Raw genomic sequence first — 27,189 nt, 5'->3', positions numbered from 1 at the left:
GGACTTTCAGGACCTTATTTATAGACTTGAATGGGCCTCCAATCTTCTGTGCCTTTCTTGGGCACTATGAAGTATAAAAAGTATCTGTCTGAGCCCGATTCTTTTTTGGGAACTGGTTCTATGGCACGAATGTCTAAGAGTCATTGCACTGTCACTTAAACTCTGACCTCCTTCTCTGGCCATTTGGCTGGGGAGTCAAGGAACAGATCTGGAGGGATCTAATAAAACTTGATCCTATGCCTCTCCCTGATAATGTCCATCTCCCAGCGGGCAGACAAGATCTGTTCCCTGAATGCTGACAGCTGCCCTCCTATATAAGGAGGATCGGCCGTCCTCCTGGTGTCACTGCTGCTTCTTGGAGGCCAAACCATAACCACCAAATCTCTATCTGGACTCCTGAAAGGGCCTCAGAGTAGTAGCCAGAGGAAAATTGGCAATATCTCCTAGAGGCACGAAAATTGCCTCTACTGCCCCCAGCAAGTCAATGGACTCCTACTATCTGGAAGGAATTTGAGGTGGCCAGTCTAGCCCTTTGCCAAATAACATCTGCCCCTTCAAGTGTAATTTGCTGAGAGTGGCCTTGGAGGCTGAGTTGCCCACCCACTATCTGATCCAGAGTATCTGGCAGGTCCTCAAGCTATGAGGGGATAGTCCACAGCCTGGTATGACAGGCTCGTACTATGAAGGAGGCAGCTGCTGCAGCTTTGATACCCAAATCCAGTACTTCAAACTGTCTTTTCAGGACCACATCCACTCTGTGGTCCTGTGCATCCTTCAGCATCACTCCACCTTCATTAGGAAGGGAGGAGCACTTGGTCACCTGCGCCACTGCGGAGTCCACCTTTGACTGGACAAACAGCTGCTGGAAGTCCAGAGCCATGGGATAGAGCCAATACATAACCTTGGCCATCTTAAGAGAGCCTTCAGGAGTCTACCACTGGTTAGTGACCAAAGAGGTAAGATCCAGGTGAGCAGGAAAAAAGTTTGCCTTTGCATTAGTGTCGCACATAATGGAGCACTGCTAGGTGGAAAGCTGCTGGGCATCGAGCTTCAGTATAGACAGAGTGTCAAAAATGACATGGGAAACTGAAAAGGTGATACAAGGAGGGATCATCACTGTGATCTGCTGCCGCACCTGCCCCCTGGCTACTGGACCCCGAAAGGGATCCCACATTATCCACAGTTGCAGAAGAGCCCAGCAAAAATAAAGGCATGGAAAGGGATTTCCAATCATCCTAATCCTGCTCTGAAGGGTCACTGACACTGGGAGTCAAAATGGAATGAGGTGGGGATGCCTGCTTGGGAGAATGATATCACTTAGGCAGAGTAGGCGCACAAGTAGGCAGCGCAGCACTTTCCAGTAACATTAAATAGGCTTTCCATAAAAGGCTAACAAAATCTGAGAAGTCTTGCCTCGGGGGACCTGAGGCTCCTTGCTCAACCCCAAAATGGAGAAGAGGAGCTGAATCATCTGCAACCATGCACTTGTATTTTGCCCCATCGCTGCTCAGATCATCTGAGCAGGATCTCATCCCCTTTTCCGGGATTTGGGGGGATCTAAGGCCTTGGAGGACTGACTGGAGGCTGAGCCTGAAGCTCCAATCCCTTCCTCTTGCTTCCTGAGGCATGTGGAACACATCTACTACTACTCCTATTAATTATTTTTATAGCGCTACCACATGCACCTAGCGCTGCACAGAATCCCAAAGAATAAGAAAACAGTCCCTGCTCGAAAGAGCTTACAATCAGTTCACAGCTTCTCTTCAACTGGTAATTCTGCACAACTAATGCGGGATCCAGGATCCATCAGATGAAGCCACTTGCAAAAATGAGCAGTTTTGAGGCGGAAAAAAGGAGTTTTAAATTAGATCGCTAAAAATTGTGCCATAAACATAACATAACATAACATAACTGATAAAAGATAGCATCGAGGAGCATCTAGAGAGGCATAAACTTATGAAAACAAGCCAACATGGCTTCTGCAAGGGAAGATCATGCCTGATGAACTTATTGCACTTCTTAGAAGGAATTAATAAATGGATGGACAAAGGGGACCCCATAGACATTGTATACTTAGACTTACAAAAAGCCTTTGACAAGGTACCCCATGAATGCCTACTTCAGAAACTAAAAAACCATGGGGTGGAAGGAGATGTACACAAATGGATCAGGAATTGGTTGGCGGGCAGGGAGCAGAGGGTAGGAGTAAAGGGCCACTACTCGGACTGGAAGAAGGTCACGAGTGATGTTCCACAGGGGTTGGTGCTTAGACCGCTGCTATTCAATGTATTTATAAATGATCTAGAAACAGGGACGAAAAGCGAAGTAATAAAATTTGCAGATGACACCAAGCTATTTAAAGGGGCTAGGACTAAAGAGGACTGCGAAGATTTACAAAGGGACCTGAACAAACTAGGGGAGTGGGCGACGAGATGGCAGATGAAGTTCAATGTAGAGAAATGTAAAGTCTTACACATAGGAAACAGAAACCCGAGGTACAGCTACACGATGGGAGGGCTATTATTGAGTGAGAGTTCCCAAGAAAGGGACTTGGGGGTAATAGTGGACATGACAATGAAGCCATCGGCACAATGCACAGCGGCTGCTAAGAAAGCGACTAGAATGCTAGGAATAATCAAGAAGGGTATTACAAGCAGAATGAAAGAAGTTATCCTGCCGTTGTATCGGGCGATAGTGCGCCCGCATCTGGAGTACTGGGTAACAATATTGGTCGCCATACCTAAAGAAGGATATGGCGATACTCGAGAGGGTTCAGAAGAGAGCGACACGTTTGATAAAAGGTATGGAAAACCTTTCATACGCTGAAAGATTAGAGAGACTGGGGCTTTTTAGCTGGAGAAGCGGAGACTTAGAGGGGATATGATAGAGACTTATAAGATCACGAAGGGCATAGAGAAAGTGGAGAGGGACAGATTCTTCAAACTTTCAAAAACTACAAGAAAGAGAGGGCATTCCGAAAAATTAAAAGGAGACAGATTCAGAACCAGTGCTAGGAAGTTCTTCTTCACCCAACGGGTGGTGGACACCTGGAATGCACTTCCAAAGGGAGTGATAGGACAGGGTATGGTATTGGAGTTCAAGAAGGGATTGGACAATTTTCTGAAGGAAAATGGGATAGAAGGATATAGATAGAGGGCTAGTATACAGGGCCGCCACATGAGCAGACTGCTGGGCATGATGGACCCAGCAGAGGCACGGCTTATGTTCTTATGTTTATTCTTCTATACCGCCACAACCAAACGATATCTAGGCGATTTACACAGAAGGCTGGACAATCAGTGAAATATAAAAGATTAAAAATACAACAATTTTCTTAAATATACTCAGTACAGAATTTTACTAACAATAGCATCCACATTTAGGAAATGAATTTGTCAAACAACGTCGTCTTAATTACTTTTCGAAATACACCATAAAACGACATAGCTTGACCAATACATTTACCCAATCAGAACTACTGTTTACTTGCTTGAAACGTGTGAGTCTTATCCCAAAAAGTCTTGTATCTGCAACCAGTAATTTTTGGGTAAGCAAATAAATGTAAACTTCTAGTTTTCCTCGTTGGACTGTACAACATGAAATGAGATAAAAAATAAGTTGGGGACAATCCCCAAATCAGCTTAAAACAGATACAAGAAAATTTGAATAGTACTCGTGATTCCACCGGCAGCCAATGCAGCAAACAATAGTAAGGACTAATGTGGTCATTTTTCTTCAATCCAAATATCAATCGGACAGCCGTATTCTGCACTATTCTCAATTTTCTCAATACTTTCTTAGAAGCTCCTAAATAAACAATATTGCAATAGTCCAGTATAGATAAAACTAATGCCTGCACCAATAATCTAAAGGATCAAAATATTTTTTTATGGTCTTTAATTTCAGTAGTGCAAAAAAAGCATTTTTTTATCACTGAATCAGTGTGCTCTTTCATGGCAATCTAGTATGACTCCCAATATTTTTATATATTTTGAAATTGGGTAGTCGTAACCATTTAGGTGAACAATTATTTAGTTATTTTATCATTTGGGCTGGCCAGAAAAAGTTTGGTCTTTTCTGTATTAAGTTCCAATTTAAAGTTGATTGTCCACTGCTCCATCAAGGTCATGATATGAGATACTTGTTTTAGAATGTCAATAGTAAAATCATTTAAAGGAATTAAAATAGAAACATCATCTGCTTATATATAGAAGTTTAAATTCAGACTTTGCAATAGATGTCCTAGGGATGAAATATAAATATTGAATAGAGTGAGTGACAGCGGGGAAGCCTGAGGTACCCCAGATGGATTACTCCAAGAATGGGAATAATTGCCGTCACAAACCATTCAATACAATTTTTTTGTCCAAGAAACCTTGGAACCAATTCCAAACTCTTCCTGAGAGCCCTATCCAAACATCTCAGCAATATTTCATGGTCTACCAAATCAAAAGCACTAAAATCTAATTGCAAAATTAGGGCACTAGTACCCTTACTAAAAAGACCATGAAGTTGATCAAGAATTGAGGCTAAAACTGTCTCTGTACTAAAATCTTTTCTAAATCCTGATTGGTGTTCATTAAGGATATTGAATTTATCTAAGTAATTCACTAATTCTAAATTAACCAATCTTTCCAAAAGTTTGGTAAACAGGGGAATACTCGCTATGGGCCTTTAATTGGATTTCAGGGCAATTGATACCTTCTGATCTTTAGGGATAGGTGTAATCAAGATTTGTCCCATTTCTTCATGATATAGTCCCTTGGTAAGTATAACAGAAAGCCAGTTAAATAAGTCCACTTTAAAATCAAGTGTTGCAGTTTTCATAATCGTCGAGGGACATTCATCCAATAAACAATTAGATTTAGCATATTTGTTGAATAAATTTAAAAACTGATGCCGATTTGGAGTCTCAAAGTGGTCCCAAAACATATCCACTCTGACATCATGTTCCTGATATCCAAATTGGGATTCAACATTTATTGATCAACTTCTTACTCCTTATCAAAGTGGTCCCAAAACATGTCCACACTGAGATCATGTTCCTGATATCCAAATTGGGATCCAGCATTTATTGATCAACTTCTTACTCCTTATCACCCAGCTAGATCTCTTCGTTCCACATCGCAGAATCTTTTAATTGTCCCATCTCACAAATTGATCAACACTTTGAGATCCAATAATTTTCCTACCCTTTGGAACTCATTGCCTCCCCATTTGTGGATGGAACCCTCTCTTAAACAATTTAAAGCTAAACTCAAAACTTTCTTATTTGAGGATGCTTTCGGATAAAACTGTCCTTTTTAGGACTAAACAATTGTCAGTCTTTCCCTTCCTACTGTTTTTTCCCTTTAAATGTGCTTTACTTTAAATATTGTAGTTCTTCCCTTTTCCCTATTTGTGTGGAGTTTACTTTTTGGTCTCCAGTGTTTTTCATTTGTGTAATTTTTAATGATTTCCCATTTTTATTATTGCTGTACACCGCCTAGAAATTTGTATAAGTGGTATAACAAACTTTTTAATAAACTTGAAACATAGTCAATAGTTGGAGGTGGCATAGTTGCTCACAAATCAAGGATTTTATTATTAAAAAACTCAGCAAGAGTTTCAGACGATGGGAGGCTTTCATTATCCTTCTTCAGGGCCCAAGTAGTATCTGTTAATCTATTAACCAATTTGAACAATTCTCTACTATTTATTTTAGATGAACCTATTTTCTGTAAATAATATTTGGAACATTTTTCTTTAATCAGAATTTTATAATTTTTCAATTTAAATCTCCAATTTATCTTATCCTCCTCTTTGTTTGATTTTAGCCAAATCCTTTCCAATTGTCTTAATTCCTGTTTAAAAGTTAGTAATTCAGCATCAAACCATTCATTAAAAGCTCTCAACTTCTTTTTATATGCTTTGAATGGAGCTATTTGATCTAAAACTTCCTTACTAAACTTTTTCCTCAGTTTTAAGTTATAGTTCATAGTGGGCCCAAAATTCAGATGAATTTATATTTCCTCTACTAGTAATTAATTTAGTCCTTATGTTTTATTTTTTATTTTTAAGGACGATTGCTTCTTTTGCCAACGTATTTCAAAATTACAAATATAATGATCTGACCAAATGTATTTCTTCCATGCACCTTGTAAATATTGGATCGTTGGCCAAAGTAATTCTTTTGATGAGAAGGCAACTAAATCTAATTGGTGATCCTTATAATGTGTTTTTTCTGTGTCTGGTATAATAAACCCTAAGGTGGTTAAAAAAGAAAATACATCAACCACTTCTGAGTTTCCCACTTGTTCCAGATGAATGTTTATATCTCCCATTAAAAGATTATATGGTCCTATCAAAGTATTAGTGGTAAGAAATTAAAAAAAAAAAAATCTTCTTTGAAACTTGACCATCTTTTAGGAGGTATATAGACGGGGGCGCTGTTGAGCCAGAGAATATGATGGCCACATCTAAATCATCGACAAGCAAGTTTTCAATTCATCTTTTGCTAGCTATTCTGACTCTATCGATAACTAAGATGTCAATGAACAAATCTGCTAAATCTGAGACCCAATCGACACAATCTACTGGGTCTAAAAGATCCAAACACGATCCTCCTTCTCCGGAGAAGCCATTGACCAGTAAGTCTGCGCATGATTCTTCTGATGTAGTTCTAGATGAACTCCGTGCTTTAAAAGACCTAATAACTAAACAATATGATATTACTTGTGAACTGAAGAGTGAAATAAATTCACTCACTGTTTCATTTGTAGCCTGCAAAACACATGTTGAATCATTAGAGAATCAAGCAGACATGGCGGCGCTCTCTTTCGCGCAGTTCGAAGAACAAGCATAATAGCGCTTTAAAAAGTTGGACCAAGAACATGAGGATCTTTGTAACCGTAATTGTCGGAACAATATTAGAATAATTGGTCTAATGGAAAATGTTGAAGGTCCAGATTTAAATAAATTTCTTACCGACTCACTGCCGAAATTACTCAATATAATATCAGATCTTCCATTGCAATTCGAGCGTGCTCACAGGACGCCATCTTCCTTGAAACCTGGATTCACAAGACCGCGACCAATCATGGCAAAATTGTTGCGGTATCCATAAATCCTACAAATTTTAAATGCTGCCAAAACCGTAAAGGATCTGAAATTTGCTGACAAACAATTTCTTATTGTTCCCGACCTGGCACAGAAAAGAAAATCATTCTTAGATCTGAGAGCTAGGCTGAAATCTATGGGGCCGAGATACGGCTTGCAGTATCCAGCCAGGATGGTTGTGACCATAAATAACTGGACCAGACATTTTGACTCTCTGGAACAACTCCAATTATTTCTGGAAAATCTTCAATCGCAGGACTTCTGCTATCCTGTTGTTCTGTGAATGCCGCTTTGTTTGAAACCGGGGCTCCGGCAGACCTCTTTACTCTACTGCTTCCCTGACTAACTGTTGATACCCAGTGTTCTCCCTAGGGCCTTTTAGTCGGGCGGTCCGCCAACTAATTTAGATGAGCGCCCGGCTATCATCCGCTCGTGAATTCTGCTGCTGCCCGCTGCTCAACATTAAAAAACAAAACAAATAAAAACCGCTTGGAGATTTCATGCCTTAGCCCGTAGCGAACTTATGCTCCAGGGCTCTAACGTGTGCATGCCGGCTTCCCTTCTCTTCCCTCCGAAGCCGGAACTTATGTCCGGGGGGGGGGGGAGAAGGGAAGCCGGCACGAACATGTTAGAGCCCCAGAGCATGCGTTCGCTACAGGCTAAGGCGGCACTAGCTTGCAATTTGTATTTGGTGTATTGTTACAGCCCAAACGCACTAACCAAGCTAGTTAGGTGCCTAGGGGGTGATAGCACGATTTTTGTGGTTCCCTATTTTGTATCAGATAAGGGTCTGTCCATGCTCTGCATGTGTGACTGAGTTGAAGGATTCTGCTAGCATGTAGTATCTTTAGGAATGTGTAACAAACCAGCTTGTTCCAGTTTCCCAGTAGCAGGTATATTGGTACTCAAGGGCCCAGTCTAATATATAAAACACTGTCTTTTCATAGGTGGATCAGGGTTGTTATGGTTTGGTAAGATTTTCATGTACAAGGCTTTGAGTGTCTTTTTGCAGGGCTTTGTGTTATTTTGCAAAGTGTCTGGCCTGTAAAAGTGCTCAGGATTAGTGGTCTCTTCATACTTTAGAGTCACCATACAAACAAAACCCATCTGGTTTAAACAAAGTGGGGGGGGGGGGGAAGAATTCTGTAAATGACAACTATATTAGCGGCACCTAGCCAATTTCCACGTGCAACTTAATTTTTTCAAATTAGGTTAATTGGCATTTTAATTGAAAACACTATTAAAACCTCATTTTAAAACATTTAAAAACTAAGTTGCGCACGGATATCGACACAGCACCTAGTGACACCTTTACCAAGGTGCCTACGCAAAAAGTATGCATGGTTAGGGGCAGAGTATAGGCATGGTATGTGTTAGGCACCAGTCGCTATCTGAGTTAGGCCTACATTTGACTGACATATGGCAGATGCCATTTTGCTAGGTGCTTGCTAATGTAGGTGCCATTTACAGAATTCCTCCCAAAGTGTCTGGTAGTGGAAGGAGCATGTGCTGTTCATGAGAATATAATCACAATTTGAGTATTTTTTTTGTATAGCATGTTCTAAGAGAGATAGCTCCAGCGATTCTATCCAGACTAGATTACTGAAATTCCATCTACCTAAGCCTAACAAAGAAAAGTCTTCTCAGACTTCAGCGGATTCAGAACACCGCAGCTAAACTAATCTTCACAAAAAGCAAATTCGACCATGTCTCCCCGCTTCTGTCTAAGCTTCACTGGCTCCCAGTCATCCTCAGGGTTCACTACAAATGCGCCTGTCTAGCCTTCAAATCTCTTCACGGCATCCTTCCTCCCTTCTTTCCACTATCTTGGCTCTCCTCGAGTCCTGACTCCACCAGATCCACTCAAAAATTCAAACTATCCTTCCCCTCTTTCAAAGGCATATCCCATACAGGAAAACTTGGAACATCCCTCCTCTTCAGGATCACCGAGCTGTGGAACAGCTTTACTGCCCATCTTCGGAGTTCGACCTCCCTCCAACACTTCAGAAAACATTTGAAAACTTGGCTTTTCTCCAAAATGTAACTACTCCCTCCCTCTCCATTATTCTAAGTCCCCTCTTTCCTTCCTGTTTACCAAGCCCTTCTTCTTTCCATTGGAGTTCCTTTCTTTTTTAATTCCTGTAAACCGTGTCGAGCTCCACTTCTGTGGAGATGATGCGGTATATAAACTTAAGGTTTAGTTTAGTTTTAGTTTAGTTGTTGATTAAGAAGTTTGCAATATAGAGTTTATGTAAAAATTCTGTCCAGTCCTGTAAAGAATCCAGACCACTCCCATACAGAAAAATTTGTTGAATGATGATATTATCATTTATAATGCTAATTTTAAAATGGAGGGGGGTGGAAGAGTGGGTATGATGTGCAAAAATGTCATGCAACTTGCCCCTTACCATACCTATCTTGCCTTCTCTAGTGCCACCCCAAATATTTCTGTCTAGAGACACCACTGAGCAGTGCATTCCTTACCATGCTCTTTAGCAACCTGTCCTTTAATCTGCTGCAGTATAGCCTTCCCATCTCTGTCCTTCAGTCCTCTTGCACTCTGCACATCAGTCTTGCTCAGCAAATCTGGCAGTTTCCTGGGTTGTAACTTCTTCCTCTTGGAGAAGATCTGCATCTGTGGAGCTGTTGAATGTTAAAGCTTAATGGTTGCCCCTATTAAACATAAACACTCTTTTTTTAAAGAGGCATCGATTCCCTTCTTTAAGAATGCAAAAGGCTGAAATATCAGATGCAATTAAGTTTGAAAGATCATACTCTATTATACCTTGTTTGCATAATTTGTCAAAGAAAATGAAGCAAAGTTATGGAAAGATTAGGTTCTTACTTTGCTAATCTTCTTTCTTGTAAACAGGAATGCTAGTTTTGACCAGCAGGATAAAACCCTCATTAACAACGAGGATTGTAGAGAGCCACTGTTGTTTTCATGCTCCACCTCACATCACTCTGAACTTCTAGCAAGTCCTAGAGAGGGGTGAGGGGAAACTCCTCAAAACCACATAAGTCTGTTCTGCTCTAAAAACATCAATGCTTTTACATAGATAAGAACATAAGAATTGCCGCTGATGGTCAGACCAGTGGTCCATCATGCCCAGCAATCCGCTCACCAGTGCCCTAATTGAGACTAGCCCTACCAGCATACATCCTTGTTCAGCAGGAACCTGTCTAACTTTGTCTTGAATCCCTGGAAGGTGTTGTCCCCTATGACAGACTCCAGAAGAGTGTTCCATTTTTCTACCACTCTCTGGGTGAGAAGAACTTCCTTACGTTTGTACGGAATTTATTCCCTTTCAACTTTAGAAAGTGCCCTCTTGTTCTCCCTACCTTGGAGAGGGTGAACAACCTGTCCTTATCTACTAAGTCTATCCCCTTCAGTATCTTAAATCTTTTGATCATGTAGCCTCTCAATCTCCTCTGTTCGAGGGAGAAGAAGCCCAGTTTCTCTAATCTTTTTTTTTTTTAATTTCTTTATTCAGTTTTGCATATTACAACAAGTGCACCAGAAAAAGTCATATGATCTTATAAATACACACTTGATTTTCCTACATGTAACACTTTAAGTACAACATATCATTCTTATATTCATATTCTATAATATCTTGAATATTATGTAATACATCTAATATGTAAAAAAAATTATAATTAACATAGAAAACCCTCCCAATCCCTCCCTACCCGTTTCTCTAATCTTTCACTGTATGGCAGCTCCTCCAAGCCCTTAACCATCTTAGTTGATCTTTTCTGGACTCTTTTGAGTAATACCGTGTACTTCTTCATGTATGGCGACCAGTGCTGTGCGCAGTACTCCAGGTGAGGGCACACCATTGCCCAGTACAGCGGCATGATAACCTTCTCTGATCTCTTCGTGATCCCCTTCTTTATCATTCCTAGCATTCTGTTTGCCCTTTTCGCCGCCACCGCACATTGTTTGGACGGCTTCATCGACTTGTCGATCAGAACTCCCAAGTCCCTTTCCTGGGAGGTATCTCCAAGTACCGCCCCGGACATCCTGTATTCATGCATGAGATTTTTATTACTGACATGCATCACTTTACACTTATAAATGTTGATCCTCATCTGCCATGTTGATGCCCCTTCCTCGAGCCTGATTATGTTACGTTGCAGATCTTCGCAATCTCCCTGCGTCTTCACTACTCTGAATACCTCCACAAATTTAATCACCTCGCTCGTCGTACCTATGTCCAGATCATTTATAAAGATGTTGAAGAGCATGGGTCCAAGCACCGAGCCCTGTGGCCCCCCACTGGTGATGCTCTTCCAGTCCGAGTTTTGTCCATTTACCCCTACTCTCTGTTTCTTATGCTCCAGCCAGTTTTTAATCCATGTGAGTATTTTACCCTCATTTCCATGGCTCACAATTTTCTGAAGTAGTTGTTAAAGCGGAACCTTGTTGAATGCCTTCTGAAAATCCAGATATACAATGCGACCAGGTCACCCTTGTCTATCTGCCTGCCTCGAAGAAGTGCAGCAAGTTCGTCAAATAAGATCTGCCTTTGATGAAATCATGCTGGCTGGTCCTCATCAGACCGTGTCCGTCAAGGTGATCAATGATACGGTCCTTTATCAGCGCCTCTACCATCTTTCCCGGTACCGAGGTCAGACTCACCGGTCTGTAGTTTTCCAGGTCTCCCCTTGAACCTTTTTTGAAGATCGGCGTAACATTTGCCACCTTCCAGTCCTCTGGAATCTTTCCTGTTTTGATTGACAGATTGGCTATTAGTTGAAGCAGTTCAGCTATGGTCCCTTACATTTCCTTGATGATCCTCAGATGGATGCAATCTGGTCCCGGGGATTTATCGCTCTTAAGCCTGCATACCTCTTCTAGACTGACCCTTAACCGTCAGTTTCCCGTTTTCACTTCCAGCATATAGCCTGATGGGTTCCGGTATGCTGTATATATCCTCTTCGGTAAATCCAGATGCAAAAAACGTGTTCAGTCTATCAGCGATTGCTTTGTCTTCTTTAGCGCTCCCTTTATTCCTTGGTCATCCAACGGTCCCACCGCTTCTTTCGTGGGTTGTTTCCCTTTAATATATCGAAAGAATGGCTTGAAGTTTTTCGCCTCCTTGGCTATTTTTTCCTCGTAGTCCTTTTTGCCCCTTTTACCGCCTTATGGCACCTTCATTGATGTTGTTTGTGCTTATTCCAGTTTTTGTCCGTTTTTTATCTTTTCCATTCCTTAAACGAGGTTTTTTTGTCTCTGATCACTTCCTTAACCTCTATAGTGAGCCACACCAGTACTTTATTCTTTTTCCTCTTTGATCCCTTGTTGATATGCAATATATATAGATTTTATACCCATTCAGTCTAACAAACCGCAGTAACCATTATCTCTTCTTATCTCTAAGAGATCCCACGTGCATATCTCATGCCTTCTTGAATACAGACACAGTCTCTACCACTTCTTCTGGGAGATTGTTCCACGCATCCACCACCCTTTCTGTAAAAAAGTATTTCCTTAGATTACTCCAGAGCCTATCACCTCTTAACTTTTCATTCCAGAGCTTCCTTTCAAATGAGAGACTTGACTCATGTGCATTTACGCCATGTAGGTATTTAAACATTTCTATCTTATCTTCCCTCTCCCGCCTTTCCTCTAAAGTATACATTTTGAGATCTTTAAGTCTGTCCCCATACCCCTTATGATGAAGACCACACACCATTTTAGAAGCCTTCCTCTGGACCGACTCCATCCTTTTTATATCTTTTTGAAGGTGCGGTCTCCAAAATTGCACACAATATTCTAAATAATAATAATAACTTTATTTTTGTATACCGAAATACCACAAGCAGTTCAGAGCGGTTTACAGAGGAAGATACTGTATGCAGACAGCGATGTTATAGAAAAGGACTTTCAGATTACATTAGCATGCCAAGAGTAGTCAAAATTTATCCGGAAGCATTTCAAAGATACAAAAGGCAGGAAAGGAGTCAGAGAAATTTATCAAAGAGATAAATTTGATTTCCTGAAGGTTTGGTAGGAGGGTGTATTTGAAATGAAGGTGGTTAGACATTCTCACCAGAGTCTTATACAGGAGCATCAATATCTCCTTTTTCCTACTAGCCATGCCTCTTCCTATGCACCCTAGTATTCTTCTAGCTTTCACCATCACCTTTTCAACTTATTTGGCCACCTTAAGATCATTGCATACAATCACACCCAAGTCCCGCTCTTTTGTTGTGCTCATAAGTTCTTCACCCCCTAAACTGTACTGTTCCTTTGGGTTTTTGCAGCCCAAATGCATGACCTTGCATTAAATTTTAGCTGCCAAATTTCAGACCATTCTTCAAGCTTCACTAGGTCTTTCTTCATATTGTTCACACCATCTGGGGTGTCTACTTTATTGCAGATTTTGGTATCATCTGCAAAGAGGCAAATCTTATCTGACAGCCCTTCAGCAATATCACTTATAAAAATGTTAAAAATAACAGGCCCAAGAACAGAACCTTGAGGCCCACCACTGGTAACATCCCTTTCCCCAGAGCAATCTCCATTGACCACTACCCTCTTTTGTCATCCACTTAACCAGTTCCTGACCCAGCCTGTCACTTTGGGGCCCATCCCAAGAGCACTCAGTTTATTTATTAGACGTCTGTGTGGAACACTGTCAAAGGCTTTGCTAAAATCTAAATACACCACATCTAGCACACTCCCTCTACCCAATTCTCTGGTCTACACCAATAATTTTGTTACTTAGTATTTAAGATGACCATCTTATGAGGGAATTTCTCTTCATTCCTGACCCCACCAGACAAGCGATAGAAACAAGACATCTGACAAATCAGGCACGGGTCAAGACTACCATTCCTGTTTACAAGAAAGATAGCAAGGTAAGAACCTAATTTTTCCTTCCTGTGCAACAGAATTGATAGTCTTGACCAGCAGGAGATATAAGAACAGTCCCAGTTTCCTGGGGGGGGAGAGGGTCGACAATTGAGCCTGAATTGAGTAATGAAGGTCCAAAAGTGGTGTCCATTCTATCTGCTACATCCATTCTATAAGACTTAGTGAATGTGTGGAGATTGGACCAAGTGGCCGCCCTGCAAATCTCTGCAGGTGAGATTGCTCCGGACTCTGCCCGGGATGACACAACGCTGCGAATGGAGTGCATACCCACACCACAGGAGACTGCTTTCCGCTTCCAATGTGAAAAAATTTTCTGATGTGAAAAAATTAGGACACAACAAGAAATATTAAGTTATTTCTTAAGAATGTTCACATAACGATGTCAAATCTCTTTTTATTTATCTCTGGAAAAGAAAGTGATGTAATTTCAGGTAAGCAACAAATATTTTCCTTGATTTACTCGTGAAACAAAAGATATCCACAAAAATGTGTATTCTAACAGAGGAATAAATTAGCACACCTCCACATATCCTCCCACTTAAAATAGCTTAAATCACACACAGATGTATCACATTAGGTGCACATGATTAGAACATTGTTACTCATCATTTTGAAGGAGGTTGTGAGGGATTGCTTCATGGAACAGCTGGTCAAGGAACCGACACGAGGAGATGCCACTCTCGACCTAATCCTCAACGGACTAGGGGGACCCGCAAAGGAGGTGGTAGTAGTATGGCCACTAGGAAACAGTGATCACAACATGATCCAGTACAAACTAGAAGTAGGAACATCAAAAGTGAAGAAAACCACAGCAACGGCATTCAACTTCAGAAAAGGGAACTACGAAGCTATGAGGAAAATGGTGAGAAAAAAACTCAGAAACAGCTCACGGAAGATGGAGACCGTAGAGAAAGCCTGGTCCCTACTCAAGGACACGGTGCAAAAAGCACAAAACCTGTACATCCCCAGGTTTAGGAAAGGGTGCAAACAGAATCGAACAAAAAACAAGGTGTGGATAACAAAGGAAGTGAAGAAGGCGATAAGCGACAAGAAATCATCATTCAGAGAATGGAAAAAGGACCAAACTGAGGAAAACCAGAAGGAACACAAAAAACACCAGAAAGAGTGTCACCGAGTGGTTAGGAAAGCAAAAAGAGAATACGAAGAGAAGCTGGCCGGGGAGGCGAGAAACTTCAAACCGTTCTTCAGGTACGTGAAGGGGAGGCAACCGGCGAGGGAGGAAGTGGGACCGTTGGATGATGGAAACAGAAAGGGAGTGGTAAAGGAGGAAAAAGAGGTAGCAGACAGGTTAAACAAGTTCTTCTCGTCGGTCTTCACGAGCGAGGACACATCCAATGTACCAGAACCCGAGGAGATCATGTGGGAATCTAGATGAAAAGCTGGAGCGAATAGAGGTAAGCCATGAGGACGTCCTCCGACAGATAGATAGATTGAAAAGCGACAAATCACTGGGCCCGGATGGAATCCACCCAAGGGTACTAAAAGAACTGAGAAAGGAAATAGCGGAAACACTCCGTCAAATATGTAACCTATCATTGAAAACTGGGGAGATCCCGGAGGACTGGAAAATAGCAAATGTCACGCCTATCTTTAAGAAAGGATCAAGAGGTGACCCGGGAAACTACAGGCCGGTGAACTTGACTTCGGTTCCGGGTAAGATGATGGAAGCACTGATTAAGGACAGCATCTGCGAGCACATAGAAAAAAATGGGCAGCTGAAGGCGAGCCAACATGGCTTCTGCAAGGGAAGGTCTTGCCTCACAAACTTACTATACTTCTTTGAGGGAATAAACAGCCAGATAGACAAAGGGGAACCCATAGACATCATTTACCTCGACTTCCAAAAAGCTTTCGACAAGGTACCCCATGAACGGCTGCTTAAGAAGCTGTGGAACCACAGGGTGGAGGGGGATGTATACCGATGGATTAAACACTGGTTGGCAGGCAGAAAACAGAGGGTTGGAGTGAAGGGCAAATACTCAGACTGACAACGGGTCACGAGCGGAGTTCCACAGGGGTCGGTGTTGGGACCGCTCCTGTTCAATATATTTATAAACGATCTGGAGACAGGGACGAAATGTGAGGTTATCAAATTTGCAGATGACACCAAACTCTGCAGCAGGGTTAGAACCACGGAAGACTGTGAAGACCTGCAAAGGGACCTAACGAAACTGGAAGAGTGGGCCAAAAAGTGGCAGATGCGTTTTAATATAGAGAAATGCAAGGTCATGCATGTTGGGAAAAAGAACCCGATGTTCAGCTATACAATGGGCAGTGTTCTCCCCAGAATTTTTTTCCAACCGGGTGGTATGAAAAAGTAGCCGGGTGGGGTGGGACAGGGAAATTTGGTGGTTAGAATAGGGTCATTAAATCCAGTGGTGTACTTAGTATATGACAAGAGAGAAGGCTTCCGGCTGAGGTGTAGGATGTGGGTAGGAACCTTTTCCCACGGCTTTGTGCATTGCAGCACCCAGGGAGCTGGCCCGAAGACGCTGCGTTGATCGCTGCAAAACACTGTCTTGGGCCCGATGGAGATGCCGGCCCTGCGGACTGGCAGAAAATTTCTGCGGACTGGCACTGTTCCACAGACTGGCGGTGGAAGAACACTGCATTAGAGCACCAACACACGAATTGTAAAACTAAACAAGTCAGATCCTGCATAGTCAATTGATTTTGTAGTCAGTGCTAACAGAAAACCATGTCCTTTTCATACACACAGAACAGAGAAACACCCTCACCCAATATGGAATAATCACAAATTAAAAATAGAAATATGTAGACAAAAGTTAAATTAATGCAATACCACAGAAACAGTGACACATGTCCCCTAATACTGTACAAAATATAAAGACAGTAGATGTAAATTTGAAAAAAACTGATACATAACAATCACCACTTTAAAAACCAAATAGAAATAAAACAAATAACAAGAATAAGAAAATACAATTTTATTGGACTAATCCATTTTTCAGTTAGCTTTCAGAGGCCAAATCTTTCTTCAAGACAGTACAGTATGCAGCTGTTATGATATCCTGTCCTGTCCTGAGGAAAGGGGTTTAGTCCAAAAGAAATAGCCTTATTTCCATTTCCTATTTATAAAGTTTTATCAATACAGTTACAATACTACTTGACTCTATGTAAAGCAACAAAAAAAATCTCTACCTTTTGTAGTTTCTGCTTTAATTATCTTCTCTTCGCTCTTTTCTTTCTATACAGCGTTTGTCCTCTCTCCCTTTGATGCAACATCTGCCCTCTATCTTTGCCCCTTCCACCCAGCCTCTGCTCTCTCAACCCCTTCCATCTACTGTCCACCCTCTCTCTGCCACTTCCATCCACTGTCCACCCTCTCTCTGCCCTTTCCATCTAGTGTCCGCCCTCTCTCTCTTCCATACAGCATCTTCCCTCTTTTTATGTCCCTTCAATAAACTGAATATCCTGTGCCCTTTCTCTCCTTTATACATGATTCATTTCAGCTTCATCCCCTCTCCATTTTTCTGTCTCCACTCCCTCCCCTATGCTCTGGCATCTCTCTCTTCTACTTTCCTTTCTTCCTGCCCAAACCACACCATGGTCTGGCATCTCTATCTCCTTCCCTTCCCTTCCCCACATGCTCTGGCATCTCTCTCCTCTCCTATCTCTCCCTCTCTGCTCTGGCACCTCCTCTCCTTCCTTTCCCTCTGATCTCTCCTTAGTTTCCCTTCCCTCCTCCTTGCCCTAGCATCTCACTCCTCATCCCCTTCATTATCTGGCATCTCTTCTCAACCTCCCTCCTTCCTTTCCCCTGGTCTGGCATCTCCCTCCTCCCCCCATGCCCTGACATCTCTCTCTCCATGGTATAGTATCGCCTTTCCTATCCCTCCTTCCCATGGTTTTGGCATCTCTCTTTCCTCTCCTCTCCCTTCCTGGTCTTTCTTCTCCTTCCTTCCCTCTCTCTCCTCAGTTGGGTGCAGCAGCAGCATTTCTCTTCCCCCTTCCCTTTCACTATCCTCCTACACAGCTCTTCCCTCTTCCCCTATCCACTCCCCTCCTCCACTGCTCTCCCCTCAGTCCTGCTGCAGCTTTCCCTCTTCCATTTTAAGACCAGCAGCACTCTCTTCTGTTCCCAATCCAGAAGTACCTCTCCCTCTCACCTCCCTCCACCACTCAGCTCCAACAGCACCTCTCCTTCTCCTCTACTTCCGTTTCCCCCACTGACTAGCTGCAGCACCTCTCCTTTCCACCTCCAGGGCCAGCAACACCTCTCCTCTCTGACTAGCAGGGCTCCTCTCCCTTTCCTTACCCATTCACCTCCCAGGTCTAGCAGCACCACTCCCTCCTCTCCTCTTTTCATCTCCTTCTATCAGCACCCCTCCCTCTTATCTCTCATGTCCTTTGGTACCACTCCTCCCTCCCGATTAACAGGCTTTATTGTAACTTGCCTGACTGCTGCCGTAGCTTTAGCGAATAAATTCCCTCCAGCAGCCTCGGGGCCTCCGAGGAAGAAGGAAGTTACATCATTGGAGGTGGAGCGGCCTAGCAAAATCCCCGAGGCTGCAGAAGGGAATCGATTAGATAACACTACTGCAGCTGTCAGGCAAATTACAATAAGATGAGAGCGGTGCTGCTACTAGTCCAGGGTATAGAGAATAGAAAATAACAGTGGCATCAAGAAGGCGGGAAGCTTGCCAGCACTACATATCACGTGTTGGGAACCTCTGTACTAAGGAACTGAAAATGAACATACAAACAGTTCCTCATCATTGGTTTTTAACTTTTTCCCCTGCCTGGGAAAGCAAGGGGCACTACTTTTACATAAGAACATAAGCAGTGCCTCTACTGGGTCAGACCCGAGGTCCATCGTGCCCAGCAGTCCGCTCATGCGGCGGCCCAACAGGTCCAGGACCTGTGCAATACCCCTCTATCCCTTTTTCCAGCAGGAAATTGTCCAATCCTTTCTTGAACTCCAGTACCGTACTCTGTCCTATTACATCTTCTGGAAGCGCATTCCAGGTGTCCACCACACGCTGGGTAAAGAAAAACTTCCTAGCATTCATTCTGAATCTGTCTCCTTCCAACTTTTCCAAATGCCCTCTTGTTCTTTTATGTTTTGAAAGTTTGAAGAATCTGTCCCTTTCTACTCTCTCTATGCCCTTCATGATCTTGGTCTCTATCATGTCTCCTCTGAGTCTCCGCTTTTCCAGGGAGAAGAGCCCCAGTCTCTCCAATCTTTCAGTGTATGAAAGGTTTTCCATGCCCTTAATCATTCGTGTCGCTCTCCTCTGAACCCTCTCAAGTATTGCCATATCCTTCTTAAGGTACGGTGACCAATACTGAACACAGTACTCCAGATGCGGGCGCACCATTGTCCGATACAACGGCAGTATGACTTCTCTCGTTCTGGTTGTAATACCCTTCTTAATAATACCCAACATTCTGTTTGCCTTCTTCGCGGCTGCTGCGCATTGTGCTGTTGACTTCGTTGTTGTGTCCACCAGTACACCCAAATCTCTTTCAAGGCTACTTCTCTCTAACACTAATCCCCCCATTTGGTAGCTGAACATCGGATTTTTTCTCCCTAAATGCATGACCTTGCATTTCCCCACATTGAAGTCCATCTGCCATTTATTCGCCCACTCCTCCAGTTTGCTTAGGTCCCTTTGTAGGTCCTCACACTCTTCTGCATTTCTAACCCTTCTATAGAGTTTAGTGTCATCCGCAAATTTGATAACTTCACACTTCGTCTCCGTTTCTAGGTCATTGATAAATACATTGAACAGCAGCGGTCCGAGTACAGACCCCTGCGGAACCCCGCTCGTGACCTTCCTCCAGCTCGAGTAATGACCCTTTTAAGATTTACTTCACAAGCAGGTAAACGCAAGAAAGCCAGGGCGGGTGAAAAATGTTTGGCCTCTCAAGATGGGGGGAGGCGCATGCCAAAGTAAAAGTGCCAAGGAGAGGTGATCCAAATCACCTTGGCACCACACTGGAAACATTTAATTTCCTTTACAGAAGTAGCCTCGAGTTGATAAGTGACGTTTTCACATTCTTTTACCTTGAAACAAGTTTCCCCAAAGCAATTTTCTACCTCCCCAGGCTCGTCTTCCTGATCGGGAATGGGAGCCGCCCAGCGCATACATCCACAAAATATAAATTGCAAGCTAGTGTTATGGGGAGGGTTTAAAAATCACCTGTTTTTTTTTCGGGGAGGGGGTGTTACTTTCTTTATTAGGAGAGAGCGGTGCTGCTGCTAGTCCAAGGTATAGAGAATAGAAAATGACAGTGGCAGCAGGAAGGCAGGAAGCATGCCGGCGCTGCGTTTCCCCAAAGCAATTTTTTACCTCCCCAGGCCCGTCTTCCTGATCGGAAACGGGAGCCGCCCATCGCATTCACACACCAAATACAAATTGCAGGCTAATGCCGCCTTAGCCCGTAGCGAACGCATGCTCTGGGGCTCTAACGTGTGCGTGCCGGCTTCCCTTCTCTCCCCACCCCCCCGGACATAACTTCCGGCTTCGGAGGGAAGAGAAGGGAAGCCAGCACGAACACGTTAGAGCCCTGGAGCATAAGTTCGCTATGGGCTAAGGCGTGAAATCTCCAAGCGGTTTTTATTTGTTTTGTTTTGTTTTTTAATGTTGAGCAGCGGGCAGCAGCAGAATTCACGAGTGGATAATAGCCAGGCGCTCATCTAAATTAGCTGGGCGGACCGTCCTAGGCTTCAAGAGCAAACTAGATGCATATCTCCTTAAGAGAGGCATATAAGGATATGGTGGACTATAAATTAAGCCAGGTGTACACCTGGCAGGGCCTCCGCGTGTGCGGATCGCAGGACTTGATGGACCGAAGGTCTGATCCAGAGATGGCAGTTCTTATGTTCTTAGAAGTTCCTTATCTCCAGGCACTTCGTAGCAGGGCTACATTAGCAGTTTTTGTCTTGTTGGGGAAAACTGTATTTCTGCTTTGACTACAAGAATGTTATTTTTGTTCCTACCTTCTACCTTTGTGCTGTTGGAGGGAATTCTGCTGAGGTTATCCTAGCACCCAGAAGGCTGGTGAAGAGGACTGTGAGATAAGAAACTAGAGTCCAGCCTAAAGGGTTTATTTAATTTGGTATTTGCTGACAGAGAGATCCTTTGGCTCAGAGAACTGGAAATCTGTAATCCAAATCTTCTGACTGCCCCACTGGCCTGACTTCCACAGCCGGAGACCTCTGCCATCCTCAGACACACCGCATGAACATCTGGTGGAGGAACGCAGTCTGGCTCTGATCCTGGTTGTGCTGCCACAGAACTGCTCAGCCTGCGCTCTAGCAGATAAACCTGGGGTGAGCAAACTCCCGAGGGAACGGTCCCTGAGCCCCGATCCGATGTGCAGGCTATCCAGGGGGCTTACTGTTTAGCAGGGAACCCCCCCAGATGCAGACTTTTATCAATGGTCTGTGATCTCCCGCAATCAAGAATGTCCCTGCAGGGAATCTCCACAGCACAAGGGCAAAATCCGCAAACGAAAATACTGAAATACCAAGAAATGAAACTCCTACAGCCTGGCTTGTAGGAAGAAAGACTGCTGTACACAGGAGCATGCTCAGTGATGAGGTATGAAAGGGAGGGGGTAAAAACCTCTGAAGTTATGAGGCTTCCCGGCGGGTGGAGGGAAATAACCCACTGGTCCCAGAATAAAGTGGGATTGTACAAGAATCACTGCTGCTACTACTACTACTAGAACATAAGAACATAAGCTAAGAACATAAGAACATACTATTATTTATCATTTCTATAGAGCTGAAAGGTATAAACAGCACTGTACATTTAACATGTAATAGATGGTCTCTGCTCTGAAGAGCTTACGAGGGAGTGCTGAAAAGCTCTCAGCCCAACCAACCAACTTCCTAAATTCTAAGCATTATTTTTGCCATTGTAGCTAAAAAGAGTGTTATCTTATTTCGTTAAGTGTCAATTTGCAGAAACGAAATTCTGTGCTTTGACATTGTTTCAAATCATCGATTGAAACATATCCTCTTCTTGGTTGGGCTGAGAACTTTTCAGCACCCCCTCATACAATCTAATTTGGAAGGACAGACAGGACATATATAGGGTTGGGGAGTCATTTGCAGAGAGAATGATACGATGCATAAAGGTAGTTTTATGGTGAGTGGGAGTTAGGAGTTGAAAGCAGACTTGAAAAGGTGGGCTTTAAGCTTGGATTTGAATACTGATAGAGATGGAGCCTGACATAATGACTCGGACAGTCTGTTCCATGCATACATTGCAGCAAAATAGAAGGGACGAAGTATGGAGTTGGCAGTGGAGGAGAAGGGTACAGATAGGAGGGACTTGCCTGATGAATGGAGTTCAAGGAAGGAAGTATAGGGGCAGATAAGTGTGGAGAGATATTGAGGGGTTGCAGAGTGAATGCACCTGTATGTCAGTAAGAAGCATTTGAACTCGGAAATAGATAGGGAGCCAATGAAGTGACTTGAGGAGAGGGGTAATGTGAATATGGCAGCTCTCACTGAATATAAGTCGTGCAGCAGAATTTTGTACAGATTGAAGGGGAGAGAGATGGTTGATTGAAAGACCTGAGAGAAGCAAGTTGCAGTAATCTAAGTGAGAGGTGATGAGAGTGTGGATAAGGGTTAAGGTAGTGTGCTTGGAAAGGAGAAGTCTGATTTTGGTAATATTATAGAGGTAGAAGCGACAAGCTTTAGCAGTTTGTTGGATCTGAGTGAAGAAGGAAAGAGAGGAGTCAAAGAACCTGGGCTGTTGAGACAGAGAGGAGGAGATTGTTGTCCACAGAGAATGGAGGAGGGGAAGTGAGATTAAGTGGAAAGATAAGGAGCTCGGTCTTAGTCATAGTCAGTTTTAGATGGCGGTGAGCCATCCAGGTGACAATGTTGGACAAGCAGGTTGAGACTCGGGCCTGGATTGCTATAGCGATATTTGATGTGAAGAGATAGATCTGGGAGTCATCAGCATAGAATTGATACTGAAAACTATGGGAGGAGATCAGTGAACTGAGGGAGTGGGTATATATGTAGAAGAGGAGCTCACAATCTAATCAATCAAGACAGACAAACAGGATGCCAGGGTAAGGATTACAGTTAGAGGGGGATAGTTAAACTGCTAGTTAGGTGATGAGCAGAGGGTTGAAGGCAGTCTCATCAAGATAGCCTCACCAATACAATTTAGCCACCTGGACCCTATGGACAGAAGATCAGACCCCCTTGAGAAGGATATAACATTGGAAAATCAAAGAATTAATTTTTACAAACGAAATGTACAACTCTACTCCTTTTTATAACCACACTCTTACCTGAGGGTTCATGCTGAGGGTACTGCTCCTGCATTCCCAGGGTCTTGGAGCTCAATGATAGCTTCTGAATCCTCTTTTCTTTCTTTTTGTTTATAGCAGGAAGCTTGTGTTCCGTAGTGATACCGGGTGCTGTGGCACTGGATTTCTGCATAGTACATTCTGGATCCCCAGCAACATCAGACTAGAAAACAAGATAGGTAAAGAAATTGGTACCAGGAAAGCAAAGTTGCTTGTGATCTCTGAAGAAAGAGGAATCACCAGTCACACTAATAAGTGATGTTTCTAGAGCTTTAGGCATGTTTGACAGATCCCATAGCCCCTGCACTACACTGTTTGCTTCAGTTCTGTTATTAAGCTATTCAAAATGGTTTATGACTAAGTTGTTTTAATTTAGTTGTTACTTTAATAATTCTACATACTTTATTATGTTGTACACCATCTGTAGCATTTTTTTGTGAAAAGCAGTTTATAGGATAAATAAATAAACATTGTAAATAAGCCTAACTGCAGAAAGGGGTAATATAAGGGTCTACTACCTTCAGAGAACTTCTGTTATAGGTAAGCAACATTCATTTCTCTGAAGACAAGGTGACTCACTGAGCCACACTGGTAGGAATCCCTTCAACATAAAAGGGAGAAACAATAATCCTGCCACAAAGTGGAACAAGTCTTTTTGGTGAGTTAACACTTCTTTTTTTCTCCAATTGGAAGACAAACCTAATCTAAAGAATATATCAGGGCTCCAACCCTCAAAAGAAATTGGGGAAAAATTTGCTAAACTAGGGCTTCAAAAATGATATCGGAGACAGAAGCAATTTTGAGTAGAGTTGGAATCGGCTAAAAGTGGAGTCCGACTCCAGCTTCAAAATAAAAAAAAACATTATAATACGATATAGTAAATTTATCATTTTATACTTATATAGTAACACTAACATAGTAAATGACCCAAATGGTCCATCCAGTCTGCCCAACCCTACATGCTCCATAAAAATCAATCATTTAATTAAAATTGTCCTTTTTCTTAGTTATGTCAGGGCCAGAAACCCAGAGTCCTGCCCAATAGTGTGCTTAGGTTATATCTACTGTAGTTTCCATCAAAGCTCACCCCAGCCCATCCTCAACTGAATGTCCACATACGGAACATATACCATACTAGACTGCCCAGTACCAACCCTAGTTCCTTCAATATATACCCATTATTTTCTGATTAGAGATCCTCTGTGTTCATCCCACGCTCGTTTGAACCCTGTCACCATTTTCTTCTTTACCACCTCCCTTGGAAGCGCATTCCACAGATCAACCACCCTCTCCGTAAGAAGAATTTCCAAACATTACTCTTGAATCTACCACCCTTCAACCTCAAATTATGCCTTCTGGTTTTACTATTTTCCTTTCTCCGGAATAGATTTTGTTCTACATTAATACCTTTCAAGTATCTGAACGTCTGAATCATATCACCCCTATCTCTCCTTTCCTCTAGGGCAGGGGTGCCCAACACGTCGATCGCGATCGACAGGTCGCTCGCTCAGGTGACCCCCAGTCGATCGCAGAGCGGGTACCCTTCTTCCCTTCTCTTTTTTTCCCCTCCTGACTGGCCTGCTCCTGAATTCTGCTGCTGTCTCCACTGCTCAACATTTAAAAAAAAAAAAAAAAAACGGCTTGGAGAATTTATGCTCCGGGGGCTAACGTGTGCTTGTACCGGCTTCCCTTCTCTTCCCTCTGAAACCAGAAGTTATGTCCGGGGGGGAGGGAAGAGAGAAGGGAAGCCGGCACGCACATGTTAGAGCCCCATTCGCAGGCTAAAGCGAGAGACAGGTCAATGAAGCTTGTGATTTGCTCTTCTTGCTGCCAGGTCCTACCTACTTTCTGTTTCCTCAAAGGCAGGACCCGGCAGCATTTCTCCCAATAGGTCGATCTTGAGCCGATCAGCCTTCCTCTCCCCGACGTCAATTCTGCCGTCGGAGAGGAATTTCTGGCCAGCAGAAGATCCTCTCCGACAGCAAAATTGACGTCGGGGAGAGGAATGCTGGTGGGCCCGAAGCAAGGAGAGCTTGGCCGGCAGCGGGCGGCTTTGGGGGCCTGTTATCCGATGGCAGCGGCAGTGAAAGTGGCTTGGGGGAGGGCAGGGAGGGAGAAAGAGGGCAGGCAGGGAGACAGAAGGAAAGAAGAGAAACAGAAAAAAAGAAAGGGGGCATGAAGAGAGAAAGAAAGAGAGGGCAGGGAGAGAAGAAGAAAACATTGGGGGGGGGGAATGAGGTCAGGAGGAGAGGAAGCATACAGGCTAAAAGAAGGGAAGAAAGATTGGATGCACAGTCAGAAGAAGAAAGTGCAACCAGAAACTCATGAAATTACCAGACAAGGTAGGAAAAATGATTTTATTTTAAATTTAGTGATCAAAATGTGTCTGAATTTATATCTGCTCTCTATATTTTACAATATGGTCCCCTTTTACTAAACCGCAATAGAGGTTTTTAGCGCAGGGAGCCTATGAGCGTCGAGAGCAGCGCTGGGCATTCAGCGCAGCTCCCTGCGATAAAAACCGCTATCGTGGTTTAGTAAAAAGGGAGGGGGTGGGTATTTGTCTATTTTTGTATGGTTGTTACTGAGGTGACAGTGCATAGAGTCATCTGCTTTGACCTCTTTGAAAAAACCCCAGAATAGGAATGATAATTAACAATTCTATGCGTACAATGTGCGTTGTTTTTTATTTTTTATTTTATTGTTGGTAGATCATTTTGACTTGGTCATTTTAAAAGTAGCTCGCAAGCTCAAAAAGTGTGGGCACCCCTGTTCTAGGGTATACATTTTCAGGGCTTCCAGTCTCTCTTCATACGTTTTCTGGCGCAAACCTCCTATCTTCCTCTGGACCTCTTCAAGTCTCTTTATATCCTTCGCCAGATACGGTCTCCAAAACTGAACACAATACTCCAAGTAGAGCCTCATCATTGACCTGTACAGGGGCATCAACACGCCTGTCTATACAAGTTTCAAGTTTATTTAATAATTTTATAAACCGTGTATGGGGTAACTATACATCCGTTAAAACAATAATCATTGTTAAAAACATTTAAAAACAATATATAACAAACAGGAACCAAAAAAAGGGAAAGAAGGGTAGAACTACAATTTATCAAGTAAAAGAGAGAACATATAGGGAAAGAACAATAAGGGAGGGAATAAAACTATGTAGCCCTAAAAAAAGAGCATTTAGGTCTCAAAAGCATCAAGAAAAAGAAATGTTTTTAAATTTGTCTTATGCTTTCCACTTGTTTGGAGTTATGGTCTTCGAGGTGGAGGTTTATGTCTCCTAGGAGCAGGTTGTGGGTTGACGTTAGAGAATTCTGGAGGATGAAGTCTTCAAGTAAATGTTTTGTGGTGCTCCATTTTCCTGGGGCTATATAGCAGAGAATGCAGGTTATGGTGTCTTTGAGTGTGTTGCTGGAAAGTTGGCAGGCTAAAAGATCCAGATAGGGGGTAGTGTATTTGTCTAGAACTTTTAAGTTGAGGTTGTTTTTGGTAGGATGGCCAGTTCGCCTCCTCGCTTTTTTTCTCGGCAGACCAGTTCTACTTTGTATCCCTTAGGGCAGAATTCTGTTATGCATGGTTCTGAGTCAGAGGTTAACCAGGTTTCAGTTAGGAACAGGCAGCCTTGTTGGCGAATGTTACGCCAATCTTCAAAAAAGGTTTGAGGGGAAATTACAGACTGGTAAGGCTGACCTCGGTACGGGGAAATATGGTAGAGACGCTGATAAAGGACCGCATCATTGATCATCTTGACGGACATGGTCTGATGTCTTGATCAGTTCTCTCTTCTACTTGAAACTCAATCTGGTTTCAGACCTTTGTTTAGCACTGAGACAGTAATTGCGGCTATCTTGGATAATTTACGGTTCTTG

General features: G+C 42.9%; 1 protein-coding gene across 7 annotated transcripts in view; it reads right to left on the bottom strand.

The window, feature by feature from the left end:
* The window catches only part of MARCHF10 (membrane associated ring-CH-type finger 10), a 177,336-nt gene that overhangs the window by 52,155 nt on the left and 97,992 nt on the right, over positions 1–27,189 (bottom strand). For 6 of the 7 annotated variants that reach the window (XM_033917637.1, XM_033917635.1, XM_033917633.1 and 3 more), the window contains 2 exons: positions 23,294–23,474; positions 9,583–9,741 (listed from right to left, as the gene is read on the bottom strand). In XM_033917637.1, coding sequence (XP_033773528.1) covers positions 9,583–9,741; positions 23,294–23,474 — 340 coding nt within the window. The remainder of the gene's footprint in view (positions 1–9,582; positions 9,742–23,293; positions 23,475–27,189) is intronic. The other variant, XM_033917638.1, reaches the window with a different exon arrangement.

The sequence above is a fragment of the Geotrypetes seraphini genome, chromosome 13 (genome assembly GCF_902459505.1).
Source record: "Geotrypetes seraphini chromosome 13, aGeoSer1.1, whole genome shotgun sequence".
Taxonomy (NCBI): Eukaryota; Metazoa; Chordata; class Amphibia; order Gymnophiona; family Dermophiidae; genus Geotrypetes; species Geotrypetes seraphini.
Note: the sequence above shows the minus strand (reverse complement) of the source record. Positions and strands in the feature narration are given on the sequence as shown.